Here is a 14,419-nt window from a genome sequence, read left to right as displayed (position 1 = left end):
CTGAAATGTTCCATGCTCTCTATCAAAAGGGCATAGGGAGAGCCTAGACAATATCGGTGTGCCTATACCAGCCTTCTGGTTGAATGGCAAGGCTTGGAATGCCTAAGTTTGACAGTCCTGGACTCTGTCTCTGTATTCACTTTGCTTTTCTGCCGCACCCTGTTCAGAACCTTTAGGGCACACGATAACAACCACCACCACCATAAAAAATTACAAGTTCGCTGTCCAAAAAGGCAAAAAGCTAGCAATGGGAGGAGCCCGCTCATACCTTCTGGTTGTTGATCGAGATGCATCCCTCTAACACCTGATCGAAGGCCCCTCCCGCCAACCCATAGCAATGCGACCTACTCGTTTGATGGAGGGATAACATGACCTGTACTAGCGGTCATGGTCATGCCATCTATGCAGCTTCAGTCTGCCAATTGCGGAAGGAATTTGCCCAGTGCAAATATATGAGCTTGGATTTATGGGAAAGTGAAGTGCAGTGGATAGTGTTGAATTTATGAGAAAGTGAAGTGTAGTGCACAGTGGACTTGAAGTGAAGTGGTGTGCACAATGGACTTAAAGTGAAGATGAAGATATGTCTGATTATCTTGTCTTGGACGCTGTAGGTCTGATTGCCTTTCCTTGTCTTGTACTCTTAGGCGTCGGGTAGCCAGGGCATGATCTTGATAGACTCAAGCGAATCATCCAAGGGTTCAAATCCCATCATTCTATCAACTTAGGTACTAACTTCGGCATTCCCAGCCTTGCCCTTCAACCAGAGAGACTGGTTATACTATACTATACGATACTATATAGCATGCGATCCCTCTGCGGCCCGTTGATAGAGAACATGGAACATTTCAACCTTGATTTGACAAATACAGAGTCCAAGACAGGGCCATCAGACTACAGAGTCAAACGCAGGCAATCAGACCTTATCTTCGACACTAAGATGAACCTCAGATACGTCGCTCTGTCCTTCGACGGCGTGCAGTTCCTCCACCCCATTGGCATTGGTGCTGGCCAGGCTCTCGAACGGCATAGCTCTCTCCTCGCCGGCGTAGTTCCCGATAAACGACAGGAGGAAATAGACAACACTACTGATGGTGCAGGTGTAAAACCAACTGAAGGCATATAGGTGACTCCAGCCTTCGCCGTGGGCGATTTTGGCGCCAAAGGTTTCGGCAAACCCTGGAAGCTGTTGTTTGGAAAACTGGTCAGCATAGAGTACACCCCAGCAGCTGGAAGGGAAGCGGAAGCAGAAGCAGAAGCAGAAGTAGAAGTAGAAGCAGAAGCAGAACCGAAGAGTGGCTCAACCTACCATGAAAACAACGGAAAAAAGCCAAGTCACAATCGGCCTCCATGACACGCCGTGTATGTACCAATACCGACCGCCCACTTGGTACAGATCGGCGACGAAGACATTCCCCCTGCGAACCACCAGGTAATCCGTCAAGGCCATGCCGAGAAAAGGCCCCAGGAAGATACTGTAACCGCCCAAGAACTTGAGAAAGCCGGTTGCTGTGGCCAAGATCTGCCATGGACAGATGGCCACTCCGAGGATATAGCTCAGCCACATGCCGCGTTTGATGTTGAGCCATCGCGGAAACAGCGACATGAAGTCTGCTCCGAACGGAATCACGTTCGCTCCGAGCTCGGTGAGTGCGTTTCCGTAGATGAAGGCAATGTTGATGATGGCTACTCCGGCCCGGCGGCCGTGGCTGAAGTTGTGGTCGAGCATGTCGTGGTTCAGGTCCCATCTAGAGCTGGTCAGATTGGTGTCCACAACAACGACAACGACGACAACGACGACAACCACGACGACCACGACAACGAAAACGACAACAACCACTTGCTAAGGAGAGGAGAGAAGCGACGTCCAAAAAGAAAAGAAAAAAGAAGAAGAAAAAAACTCACGGATTCCAGTCCACGTTGCCCCATGCATTGTAAATGTGCTGCGTGGCATAAATGCCCATGGCTGCACACGCCGTACTTGCAACCGGAAACATGACGAGCTGGGCCCAGACCGGGGCCATCCTGGTGCGGGCATAGCGTGCAATATCCGGTTGATTCACCATGAGCGTGGTTGTTTTGGCGAGGCCGGAGTTGACGGCGGAAAGCTAGAGTCTCCATCAATAATCTGGTTGGGCTTGAACCGGGTCTCTTCTTACCAATGCCCACGACAGCGCGGCGCCATGCTTAGGTGGCACCGCGTACAGGTCCTGATGGGGATAGCCTCGTCCGGTCACCATACAATAGGCGAAAAGACCTATATGCACCAAGGGAAGAGGTTAGAAGTCAGAACGTGCATTATGACTCCATCAACACCTGTCAAGACATGATGGGACATGGAACCTGTCGGGACATGGATGATGACGACGTGGACGTGGACGTGGACGTACCGATAATCACAGCAGGAAGAATGAACATCTGAATCTCGTACGCTCGCCGCAGTTTGTGGATGGGGACATTGAGCGTCCAACATGTCATGACCCAATACACGATCATTCCTGTGAGTGTGTCACCAGACTCATTGTCAGCTTCGGCCACGCCAGTATTCAGACGGGGAACAGCCAAAAGGAACAGCTTCAGGGAACAGCCTCAGGAAAAGCCTCAGGAAAAGCCTCAGGAAAAGCCTCAGGAAAAGCCTCAGGAAAAGCCTCGGGGAAAAGTCCAAAGGAATCTCTTCCAGTTTTCTTTCCCGGCTCGGGACCACACACCTATGAGCTGCTGCACTGTGATGTTGGAGCTGGCGGGGATGTGATTGGGCATGTGCCAATACGAATTGCCAAAGATGCATCGCAGCACGACCGCGGTGAAGTATCCGCCCTGGGCAATGGTGACGCCACCCCAGATGAGCGCACACAGGGCACGGATCAAGATGGGGAAGTAGCTGCCCCGAAGACCCCAGACAAGCCGGGTCTCGACGGGGAAGCCGAAGTGGTAGACGGCGGCGGCTCGCGAATGCATGACGATGCCCACGGAGCCGAAGAAGAAGCCCAGGAAGAGACAGCCCAACGCCTGGCCTGGGCTCAGGCCGACCGCAAGCAGCGCCGCCCCCAGGTACCAGCAGCCGGGCGAGAAGCCGTACGACCACCAGAAGGCCGCATAGTCGTACCACCCCCAGGTGTGATGGTGAGCCGGGCTGACCGCGAGGTCTTCGTTCGTCCACTTGTTGCGCGGCCCGTCGTTGTCGCCGTCACTGCTGGCGTCCGGCCGCGTCTCCAGGTACTTGACAAATGCGTGCCTGCTGGTAAAGGCGTGTTGGAAGTCCTGGATGTGGCGGCGAGTCTTGTCTTGGAGGCTGTTATGGAGACCCATGGTGATGCTGGGAGTGGGAGTGAAGGGCCTTAGGTCACTGGCTATGCCTTTCTTTGCCTTTTGCCTTCAAGTTTGCGCAGGGGTGCCATGCGATCTCCCGGTGGATGGTGGATGCGGTATATGTAAATTATTATATACAGGACAATGACAAGGAAAAGAGTATAGTTAGTATGTGCTGGACCTGGACCTCTGGAAGCTGTATTCGTCGACACAGCATTCAATCGTCCTCTTATCGCACCGGCCGAATCTGGGGTCGGGGTCACGCCCAGGCTGAAGCTGTCTTTGCAGGTGTATGTGTATCTGTATCTGCATCTGTATCTGGTATCTGTGGCCTTAGCCTTATCATCCTAGCCTCCATGGCCTATACTCTGTCCAGTACAGAGGACATGTTGTTGAGCTTAGTGGACCCGCCCATGCGATAGAGTGACTGTATCAGTGTATAGAGAGAGAGAGTCAGAGACTGCTGACCATTGACCACGTTATCGGACGGCGGGAATCTCCCGATAACTCGTCGGCCGAGGGGATTAGGGGATTAAGGGACGGGCATGGTTTTCGCTTCCCACTTATCTGAACGGCTAAGACCCCGACCCCGTCGGTGACCAATAGCATGACTTGCATTTGACAGGCCGCATCGCATGGCACCGATTAGATTGTGCCCGCACCGCCCGGTCGGTATGTGTACGGGGTTCTTCTTCTGCTGAGATCTATCTTCGGCATGGTGCTCCATTGGTGTATGGGTATAGATATGGGATGTACGATGGCTTCAAAGCTTGGTGGCAACATGTATGGACATAGAGGATAACAAGGTCTCACTTTCCGTGGCCAGATCTGCACAATTCCCGAGATAAAGGACCTCCAACCACACGATCCAAAGACATAGCGAGGCGAGGTGAGGCGAGGTAAAGTTCCGAAGCACAGAACAAAAGAAAAAGAACAAGGACTTGAAGTCGGCGCAGGTCGATCAGCGTCTGAGACCTCAGACATCTCCACAGGCCGACCACTATGGGGTCGTTAGGAAGTGATCCCCGACTCCCGCCGGTCCTGGACTTCTCAGGTAAGTCAAGGTCAATGTCACCTGCACGGTGCACCCGATCCTCAAGAGCATTGGCATAGGAAACAAGAGCATCGGGCTGACCATGGCGGTACTGATCCTGTAGCCTTCCGGGGGTCCGACCAGGCAGCCAAAGCCGAGTTTCTGCAGGCGCTCGGGCAAGCATGTCGAGACAAGGGATTCTTCCAGCTCACCAACCACGGGGTGGCGGCGTCGCTTCAAGAGCGGATATTTGCGGCGTCGAAAGAGTTCTTCAGCCTCCCACTGGAAGAGAAGCTGAAGGCGAAGCTGGGCCCTTCGACCCGGGGACGAGGCTACGAGACGATAGGCGGGCAGATGCTGGAGCCCGGGGCGGCGCCGGACACCAAAGAAGCCATCTATCTGGGCCAGGACCTGGGGGAGGACGACGCGCGGGTGGTGAAGGGCGAGTACGGGTGCGGGCCCAACATCTACCCATCCAGCCTGGGGCGGGAGTGGCACGCGACGTGCATGGAATACCTGGAGGCGATGAAGACGCTGGCGCGCGACGTGATGCGGGCGCTGGCGGCGGCGCTCGACCTGCGCGAGGACTTCTTCGACCGCTTCACCGACACCGACCCGGCCGCCACGCTGCGGCTGGTGCACTACCCGCCGACGCCGACGACGTCGCAGCTCGAGCGAGGCTGCGGCGCCCATCGCGACTTCGGCTGCATCACGCTCCTCCTGCAAGACGCCGTCGGCGGCCTGCAGGTGCAGGACGAGGTCACCGGCGACTGGCTCGACGTCGCCCCCGTCCCCGGCGCCTACGTCGTCAACCTGGGCAACCTGATGGCCCGCTGGACCAACCACCACTACACCTCCAACACCCACCGCGTGCTGAACCACTCCCCCTGCCACCGCTACTCTATCCCCTTCTTCTACAGCGGGAACCCCGCCCACACCTTGGAAACCATCCCCGGCCTGGAGCGGACGCCGCTGTCACTCGCCAGGAAATACGGGCCCCCCATCCCTGTCAACCCCTACCCCCCCGTCTCCGTCGCCGACTTCCTACACGACCAATTCGTTCAATCTTACAAGCGTGCCGAAGAATACAGACCAACCCCGCCGGAACTCACCACTTGACACTCTTCAAGAGCTCCCGCGAAACATGCCGGCCAGCTCGACCTCGGGGAGACGGCCTGAGCTGATCTTGGCCTGCTGGCACAGCCTTGCCTTGAAGTTGGGGCCCTCAGCGCCACGCCACAGTGTGAGTGTGGGTGTGATGGGTGCTAGCATGGGCATGACTGAAATATTCAAGTTGGTACTATGTATGGATGGATGATCTTGCTGGCTGGTTAAATTTTCAAAAGCCTGGGCTCAAGGCTATGCCTTGACAGGTATACGGCGTGTAATTGATTTCACATTGGTATCGGTCGAAGCGAGATGTGATGTTTGATGGTCGGTTCAAGGGCTTTGAGTCCTTTTACCCAGGTCGAAGTCGAGATGGCAATGCATTCCATGACTCTTGGTGCCCTCATATTGTCCGGAGATAATAGTATGTCTGGTTACATGGTCTGGTTACGTTCTTCAGTTACATGTTCTGGCCACGTCGAGTCATTTTCGGTGTGAATGGGATGGAACTGTCCCTCCTCGCCGCCATCGAATCTTGGATCATGATATAAGCATTAAGATAAGACCCTCACAAGCCAAGGCTGTAGTACGTTCATCAAGTACTAGTAGATCGTCAAGTTACCTCCTACATAGATATGTATCGTTCTCTTCGAAGCGGCTATTTACCCCTCAACACCCTCAACCCACGGAAGGTATGGGCACAGGTCCAACGGGCCCTCTGCTGGCACCTATATTTGCCTGGTGCATGGTCCGAGGGCCGTACTTCTGGACTGGGTAATCCACCGCGGTGTGGAAGGTGCCATAGTTGTCCCACATGACGATGTCGCCTTCCTCGACCTCGGGGAGCCAAATGTATTCGGGACGAAGGATGCGGGATTGGATATTGTGCAGGAAGGCGCGGATGGCTTCGACGTCCTCGACCACTTGGGGCTGCTCGGCGACGGACGAGCGGAGGAATAGCTTTCGCACGGCGATCCCGTGGACTTGGAACGCCTTCTCACCCGTGACAGGGTTGACCCATACGCAAGGATACTAAACAATCGTCAATCCTAGGTCAGTCTCGGCTCGAGTGGCCCCGAAAAGCAAGTGGATGGGGAAGAGGATGGGGATGGGAACTATAAGCAAGCAATGGCACCTACTGTCTTGACATCTTTCTCGTCGTATTCGCCCAGATCCTCGATGCTATGCTCCTTGCCTTCTGACTTGAGCCCGAGTCCTGTCGAAGGGGCTTTGCAATTCTCAATCCACATGTACGGATATGGTGCGTACTCGACCCAGCTGTGGTCGGCAACCAGCTTTTCCTCCGCGCTCAGCAGGTTGTACAGTTGCGACGTGCTGAAGAAGGCGGTCAGCCCCGGCGGCGATTGCATACTCAGGCCGGACCCATCGTCCCAGCGGATGGTCAGGTCCGGTCCAGAGGGAAGCTTGACCGCTCGGAGGGTGGTAAACCACGCGGGATCGCGACCATACAGGGGCGCATCGATGTGCCATCGTTGAAAGCGTGTGAACCCTTGCTGGAACTCTTCGTCGCGGGGCGGATCAGCGTGGAAATCGTTCGACAATCCCTTGACATCGAGGTTCTTGAGCCCATAGTGATCGTCGCCTGAAGTCCAACCACTCGCCTAGGTTAGCCAACCCAACCGTCAAGGAATCGATGACACTGCAGGTCCAGACCGTGTTGTCAGTCTTGATCTGTGATCCGTACCTTGATATCCTTTCCCAATCAGTCGCACGTTCTCTGCTCCAGGGATGCCGTACACGTCGCGAGACCGGGAGAGCACGCCTCCTTTCTTTTGAAACGTTTCCAGTTTCCCGTGGCTGTGCTCCTGAGAAGCGTCGGGGTCGAAGCGCGTGACTAGTTCCCAATGTTTCTGCGGAGTCAGGCTTTGCTGGCCCTTGACCACAATCACCTTATGCGTCCAGATGGTCTCCTTGAGTCGCTGGACATCGTCGTCGGAAATCTGGTTGAGATCGAGTCCTTCCACAGTAGCCCCGAAGTTGAACAGCTGATCTTTCCGCTTGATGATGGGCTGCACCTGGAAGGATGGCTCGGGGGTAAGGGCGGCCGGCGACATGGTTGCTCTCTACTCTGCGGCAGCGACAGCGACAGCGACAGCTCCAGGTGACTTTGACTTGGACCGTCTTCGGTGGTAATTGCGACGGCAGCTCATGAAGCCATATGATATCTGATATCCGTATACTCTGTACGGACACTCTCTGTCCTGTACGAGATGATCTCCCACCCGCCAATCGTGGACACTGCTCTTGCTGGTTGGTTGCCCCTCTTCGGCCGAAGCTGACGTGCTATCTAGTATCTAGCTGCGCCCGCGTGGTCTGGAGCGGAAACGGCCGAACAGGACGGATCTCGGGGCTGAACGGAGGAGGTCGCCGTGTATCACGTCGCTGCCTTCTGAATAGTCAGTCAGTTAAACAGTACTACCATGTGTACTCCGTACTCCGAGCACTAAGTTGGGTCACTGGCCGTGAGTGCTATCAGGGTTCAGGGTGAAAGAGATACAGTAGTCATTACTATTCATTATTACGGAGTATTCGCTTATCAAAATTGCCTCTCTCGGCCTGATACTCGGCCCTAATCTCGTGATCATGTGACGAGAACTGTATACTCGTAGCACGTGACCTGCCGAGCCTACCACAGTACGGATAGTACACACCTCGCAGCGCCTAGAACCTAGCACGGTGCCTGGGCAGGTTCTATAGGCACTGGGCAGTGTACCGCAGTTGTCCTACTAGGGTACAGTAGGTTCCTAAGTGCGTAGCACTCGGACTGGTACTGCTACTGCTACTGCAACTACCTGCGTCTCGCCGCCTCTCACCTCTTAGATAGTCTCTCGTTTCACAACCTCCGCTATCTACACCCACCGCACCTCTTGCTCGTTCCGTAAAGGGACCAACCGTCATGGTCACGGTCACCGCCAGCGGGAATCCCACCTACAATGTCCGCTGCACCTCGGAGGAGACTTGCCTGTCGCCCATGCACTCGGCGCAAGGTCAAGTGTGACAAGCAGATTCCATGCCAGAACTGTATCAAGAGAGGAAGTCCGGCAGATTGCGAACGCGAACCTGACCGCGAACTTGATCGCAACGATGCGGTCGATGTGAATGCAAATCCTCGGACCAGTAGCAGCATTTCCAGTCTTCGGCCCCAGCTCCAGTCCCAACTAGACCACGCATCGACCGTTCGTGCTCTCCGTACTCGAGTGGCCGAACTGGAGACCGCCCTACAACAGAAGAGCCTCCTTAGCCCAGGACCGGAGGGCAATGCGCGAGACCGTGCAACAGAACAGGCTGAGGCCAGCACTGACGCTCAACTTCGATCGTCATCGCCCAGTCAGTGTTCAGATGTTGAAGATGCAGTCACTGTGCTGGAGTTCTTGGCTTGGGGCCGTCTCAAGGATCCGGACAATTTTGCAATGCTGTCGCCGGAAGCCCTTCGAGTCTCTGAGCATGGAGATGGCATTGGCACCAGCCCGCCCGAGGAGCTTGACTGTGCCCTTGATTCCGGCATGAATCTCCTGTCGTGGCTGCAGATCCTGCTTCCTTCACGACGCCAGGTGTATCAGCTGGTCGAGTATCACAGCAACTGCATGCTCTGGTTCCATGGCTCATACTTCGCACCAACCTTCTCCAAAGAACTCACCTCTTTCTACGCGGATCACAGGGGACAGTTGGATTCCAAGGGTGTGAGTCTCCAATGGGTGGCACTGCTGTTTTCGGTCATGGCTGGCACCATCACCTCAGCCCCGGCGCACGAGGCGAGAGAGTGGGGCTTCAATGAACGTGAGGCGCGGCTGTTGTCTCAAAAATGGTACAAGGCTGTGCTCGTCGCCTTGAATGCCGCCAATTACACCGCCCATCACTCCTTACATTCCGTCCAAGCGATCACGGTTTTGACAAACACCGCCCATATGTTGGGCCATTCGAATGCGCAGTCCGTCATGCTGGCGTCGGCAGTCCGCATCGCCCAAGGCCTGGGCTTACACCGACTGGACGATGACGCTCCAGGGTCCGACATCGAGCTGGAGACCGGTCGCCGTGTGTGGCAGGAGCTGTGCACCCAGGACTGGTTCAGCACGGCCTTTTCGGAATCCTACTCGATCAATCTTCTGCATTCCACCTCTCTCCCGCCCAAAAACTGCGACGATGACATGAATGTCCTGCCGGAGTCGGAGCCAACCGTGACCAGCTTTTGCCGATTCCTGGCCAAGATTGCCGCCATCATGCCGGCGCTGCAGGATGCCATGGCCTTGTCCAACACCCTGTATACCAAGCACGAGGCAGTTCTGGTGTATGATAGAAAGATGCGGTCATTGGCCACCGGCAGGCCCGCATTCCTGGCCAACACAACCTTCGATGCCAATTGGCCGTGTTATATTCCATGGGCGCGTCGGGCCATTGCGATGAGTTCAGCGCACAAGATTATCATGATTCACAGGTACGTCCACCCCTGAAAGCAGGCAGTTGACCCCGTCTCATATGATCGAGTTATCAAGCTAACCCTCCTGACCGCGTGGTGAAGGAGGTTTCTCGGTCTCAGTTTCACCAAGCCCGTTTTTGCTTTTACGCGTCGAACCTGCCTGGCCGCATCTAAGACCATCTTGAAAGAGTACCTGGCCAGCAGGAGAGACGAATCTAGCCCAATGCTCTGGACCCATCAGGCGTTTTCGGTAGCAGCTTGCATAGTACTCTGCTTTGATATCCTCCATTCGTCGTCTTCGGGTCAGGACGAATCACTGCTGGTAGACCAAACCTTGGACCATCTGCGCCTCTCCCAGCAGAAGAGCATGATCGCTGCTCGCGGCGTCAAAGTCCTGAGTGCGTTGCAAAAGCAAATATCCAACAGGGCGGACAGTCGGAAGAGATCAATTGACGCTGGCACTGCTAGAGACGCCACTCCCAGGAAAAGACGTCGAGGCTTCGACGCCGCCGAATTTGCTCGATCCTTCTGCAGTGCCCCGACTCAGAATGATGGCACCACTCCACTACCGAATCAAGGGACTCCAGACAACCCGAGTTCTACTGGAGAACTGCAGCTTGGGCAGCAGCGAACCGAGCACAGCGCGCAAGTAGTCGGCACCGATGAAACACTTAGTCCTCCGACAGACTTGAATTGGCTATGGAGTATGCCACTATCTGATGACGATGGTACCCACACATTTGACAGCCTGCTATCTTTTGCAAACCAAGGTCTTGGACTTTGATTTTGGTTTTGGGGGTCGACTCCCCAAGGTCTATTCAATCAAAGGGGGGGTTTCACCCTCTACCAGGGCTCTTTCTCCTTAATACCCTCAACGTTGCACTCCTCAGGATGGCCGCTCCCCCATGGTATGAATGTTTGACCGGCTATCGTCAACTACCTATGAAACCGGTGTTCGTGGCTGTGTATACACATGTTATTATGCCGCCCTCCTTCATTCGCGTCCAGACACGGCACTGCAGGCGTTGTCCACCCAATCCACCGACTAGCCTGAAGGGTGGTCCGATGCTGCAATGTTACATTGATGCATAATCCTAGGTCCATATGACTCGGGGAACTCGGTCTTTCCAGCCAGGTTAGCCAGATCTCCATTTCATCTCCATGGCGCACTCAGCCTCGGGTCAAGTCAACTTACAATGCTGTGCCACAATGCACGGTTGTACCAGAGTACAACGTCTTGCTCCTGGTGGGGGTGTGCATAAATGTTCTCGGGCGAGATTGCTGGCCGCATGAGTCTACCGTGATGTTAGCCAGCTCCAGATCTACAATGGTTGCAACATGGAGGGAAAATACTTGTGCATGAAATCTCGGACTTCTTTCAGATCGTCAATGGTCGTTTCTTCGCCGTCCGGGCTGCTCTTGAGGTACAACTTGACCGCCCCTTGTCCATGCACCTGCAGGGACTTTTCACCGGTCTTGGGGTTGGTCCACACCATTGGGTAGATACAGATCTTGCTCTCGTCAATAGGCGGGAGCTTCTCACGCGGCAGCTCCAGGCCTTCGGTTTCCAGGATATGTCCGAGTCTGGCGCTATGTGCGGTCGACATCCATTTGAAGGCGTGCGGCGCATACTCGATCCGCGAGTGCAAGGCAATCTGGCGGAGCTCTGGGTCGAGGACTTCGAGGGCTCTAGACCCGGCGACATAAGCGGTTGCCCCAGGTGGGATTTTCATCTCCGTGCCGGTCCCGTCCTCCCAGCGAACCGTGACATCTGGACCCTTGGGAGTCTTGACGGCCAGTAAGCAGCCCACCCGCGGAGGCGGGATATTGTACAAGGCTCCGTCCCAATGCCACTGGTAGAAGCGACTGGCACCCTTTTCGCGCTCCTCTTGGGGGATGTGGGGTGGAAGATGGAACTCGCGATGATCAATCCCCTTGACCTTGAACCCCGGTGGAAACTGAAAATGACCTTGGGGAACTTCGCCTCGACCCAGGATATGTACCTGTGGTTGGACCGGAATGGCCGGTCTGCTCTGAATGCCATAGATGTTGACACCGTCGTGCGAGGTCAAAAACGGATCCGCCCCGTGTGCAAAGCCTCCCGTCGTCTCATCCGGATCGAAATTGGCCGTCAGCAGGTACTGTTGCTGTGGCTTGAGCATTTCCGGTTGCTCCTTGAAAATCAGGACTTTGTGCTTATGTAGCGCGTCCGAGATGAATTCGAAATCTGCATCCGTGACCTTGTTCAGGTCGATTCCGTAAACCTCGGCGCCAAAGTCGACCTTGCTTTCAGCCGGGTGTTGGACCGGCACGACTCGTCCATTGGTCGTTTCCGCGTGCGGAAGACTGATGTCGGATGCTTTGGTTGCGACGAGCCTTGCCTTGACCCCTTCCGGCGCGACCACTTCCGTGAGGGATTCGACAACCATTGCGGCAAAGAGTTGAGACTGTCGGGAATGGGAACAAGGCAGTGGCTGGATGCGGTTGCAGTGTTACTGAAACCAGAACGAACGCCTTTTCAATCATGGAGATGTCGTTGGAGCGCCGATCCAATCTTTAGCAAGATCCAGATACAGTGGGAGCGGAGCCACTTCAGGCCCCGGCCACGTCCAGGTCGACCGGCCGAGGATCCCTCCACACCTGAGGTGCTGGTGTGAAGGGACGCTCGTTGAAGGTCGATGATAGGAGTATCTACTATCAGTATCAGTGCGAGAGCAGTATATGCCTTCGACCGAGGAGTGGGATCCGTGCCGGCCGACGAAGGTATCCGCTCCGGCCGAGGGCTGGGTCCACATGAGTGAGTTCAACCAGTACTGCTTCGTGGACGGCCAGTCTAGGTGAGCCTCAGCCCTTCACATGTCACGGTCAGTGAGCAAGCAAACATCCCTGTCTGTGGCTTGTTCTGGTCGTTGTTTGTTTGTTGCTGAACTGAATTAAAACTACATTTACATTTCCCGACCACGGTAAAGAGCAAAGATGCTGGCGCAATCCTCAACATCACACAGACACCTCACGCAGGCCGGCACCGACATCCACTTCCTCTCGTCCGGTGAGCATCAGCAGCAGGGTCGTCTGGCTGTTTTACTGCACGGGCTAGGCGGCTCAACCGAAACATTTCGAGAGCTTCTCCCATTCATCCCACCCAACTATCAAGTCATCAACGTTGACGTCGAAGGGTTTGGAAAGACACCTCTCAACCAGGAAGGGAAGCCTCTTTCATTCGCACGCTATGTCTCCGACCTACACGATCTCATCACACATGTTCAGGAATCTGGTTCAGCCTCAACCTCCAGCTCCACCTCGACAGCAGGAACGGCAACGGCAACGGCAACAACAGCCATCAACGGCAACAGCAGTAGCAGCAACCGCAGCCAGGAACCAGTCCTCCTCGTCGGTCACTCCCTCGGCGGCATCATCAGCTTACACTATGCTGCCCAGTACCCCACCCAAGTGGCAGGACTTTTACTTCTGGGTCCAGGCCGCTCCTTGAAAAGCATTCCGCCGGCCCAAAAAGGCATGCAAGCTCTGGCTCGGACGGCGCGCGAGCAAGGCATGGACGCGGTGGCGCAGATGGCACTGCAGAGCAATTTCCCCGCGGACCGCGACAACGAGCCCGCGCACGTCCAACAGGTGCGTGACGCCGTGGCTTCGTCCGATGCCGAAGCGTATGCCTCCACGGCCGAGGCAATCGCCAGCGACGACCATCATGACCCGGATTACAGTCGCATCCGGTGTCCGGTCGTCTTTGTCGCGGGTGACAAGGACAAGATCAGCCCGGTGCAGAGGTCCGAGGATATCAGCGCTCTGCTCGGCGGGCCGGCCGAAGTCGTCGTGGTCAAGAGCGGACATCAGCCGATTCTGCAGGACCTCGAGGGCGTCACGAAGGCCTTCGACAAGTTGCTCGCCATGGTATAGGTGCAGGCATCAGCCCAGTACAGAAGAAGGGACCGTGGCGTCATCTTTCACCAAGAGGCTATTTTCCCATGACAGTATCTAATTATTAGAAGGGCAGCAACCCCCTTGAAGGCCATGATGAAAAAGACCTAAGTAAATAGCTTGAAATCTAGAAATCTAGAAACGAAACCAGAGGCTAGAAGCTATAGAGGCTAGAAGCTAGAAAGCTAGAAACCGGATCTTGAAAAGAGGTGCACTGCATCACTGTGGCACACTACAAGGACAAGGCAGAGCAAAGGAAAGCAGGGCAGGAGGAACCGGAACAGGATAAAAGTATAAAGAAGAGTCCGAATTGACTGTGGATTGACTGTTGAACCAGAACACCACGGCAATGATGACTGATTTTACATATCGAAACCTAAGAGTAGGACCGATTTTACATATCGCTACCTAAGAGTAGGTAGGCACTTACAGTAGGTGCGGAGATGACATAGACATCCAGTGAGTGAGTGAACACGTAAAAGATCCGGTTCAGTAACATCAACACCACAATACACATACACCCGTCCAGTGCATCATGCATCATGCATCACGCTCGCTATGGAAATCAACGAAAAGAAACCTCATTTGCCATGCCACATCTC

At 55.1% G+C, this 14,419-nt stretch overlaps 6 protein-coding genes across 6 annotated transcripts; 3 read left to right on the top strand and 3 right to left on the bottom strand.

The window, feature by feature from the left end:
• Positions 1-913: 913 nt before the first annotated feature.
• A1O3_08905 (uncharacterized protein) lies at positions 914-3,306 on the bottom strand (the record flags this gene model as incomplete). The annotated part of the gene is made up of 6 exons (XM_007739001.1): positions 914-1,183; positions 1,307-1,745; positions 1,903-2,105; positions 2,157-2,254; positions 2,388-2,495; positions 2,706-3,306. 6 exons carry the CDS (start codon positions 3,304-3,306, stop codon positions 914-916), a joined length of 1,719 nt encoding a protein of 572 aa, XP_007737191.1.
• Positions 3,307-4,308: 1,002 nt separating this feature from the next.
• A1O3_08904 (uncharacterized protein) lies at positions 4,309-5,458 on the top strand (the record flags this gene model as incomplete). Its single annotated transcript, XM_007739000.1, has 2 exons — positions 4,309-4,360; positions 4,464-5,458. 2 exons carry the CDS (start codon positions 4,309-4,311, stop codon positions 5,456-5,458), a joined length of 1,047 nt encoding a protein of 348 aa, XP_007737190.1.
• A 666-nt stretch (positions 5,459-6,124) lies between these two features.
• A1O3_08903 (uncharacterized protein) lies at positions 6,125-7,521 on the bottom strand (the record flags this gene model as incomplete). The annotated part of the gene is made up of 3 exons (XM_007738999.1): positions 6,125-6,478; positions 6,586-7,049; positions 7,152-7,521. The coding sequence occupies 3 exons, from the start codon at positions 7,519-7,521 to the stop codon at positions 6,125-6,127; spliced, it is 1,188 nt and encodes a 395-aa protein (XP_007737189.1).
• Positions 7,522-8,400: 879 nt separating this feature from the next.
• A1O3_08902 (uncharacterized protein) lies at positions 8,401-10,665 on the top strand (the record flags this gene model as incomplete). The annotated part of the gene is made up of 2 exons (XM_007738998.1): positions 8,401-9,899; positions 9,984-10,665. The coding sequence occupies 2 exons, from the start codon at positions 8,401-8,403 to the stop codon at positions 10,663-10,665; spliced, it is 2,181 nt and encodes a 726-aa protein (XP_007737188.1).
• Positions 10,666-11,203: 538 nt separating this feature from the next.
• A1O3_08901 (uncharacterized protein) lies at positions 11,204-12,310 on the bottom strand (the record flags this gene model as incomplete). The annotated part of the gene is made up of 1 exon (XM_007738997.1): positions 11,204-12,310. One exon carries the CDS (start codon positions 12,308-12,310, stop codon positions 11,204-11,206), a length of 1,107 nt encoding a protein of 368 aa, XP_007737187.1.
• A 547-nt stretch (positions 12,311-12,857) lies between these two features.
• A1O3_08900 (uncharacterized protein) lies at positions 12,858-13,796 on the top strand (the record flags this gene model as incomplete). The annotated part of the gene is made up of 1 exon (XM_007738996.1): positions 12,858-13,796. The coding sequence occupies one exon, from the start codon at positions 12,858-12,860 to the stop codon at positions 13,794-13,796; it is 939 nt and encodes a 312-aa protein (XP_007737186.1).
• Positions 13,797-14,419: the final 623 nt, after the last annotated feature.

Source organism: Capronia epimyces, assembly GCF_000585565.1.
Source record: "Capronia epimyces CBS 606.96 chromosome Unknown aczIQ-supercont1.8, whole genome shotgun sequence".
NCBI lineage: Eukaryota > Fungi > Ascomycota > Eurotiomycetes > Chaetothyriales > Herpotrichiellaceae > Capronia > Capronia epimyces.
Note: the sequence above shows the minus strand (reverse complement) of the source record. Positions and strands in the feature narration are given on the sequence as shown.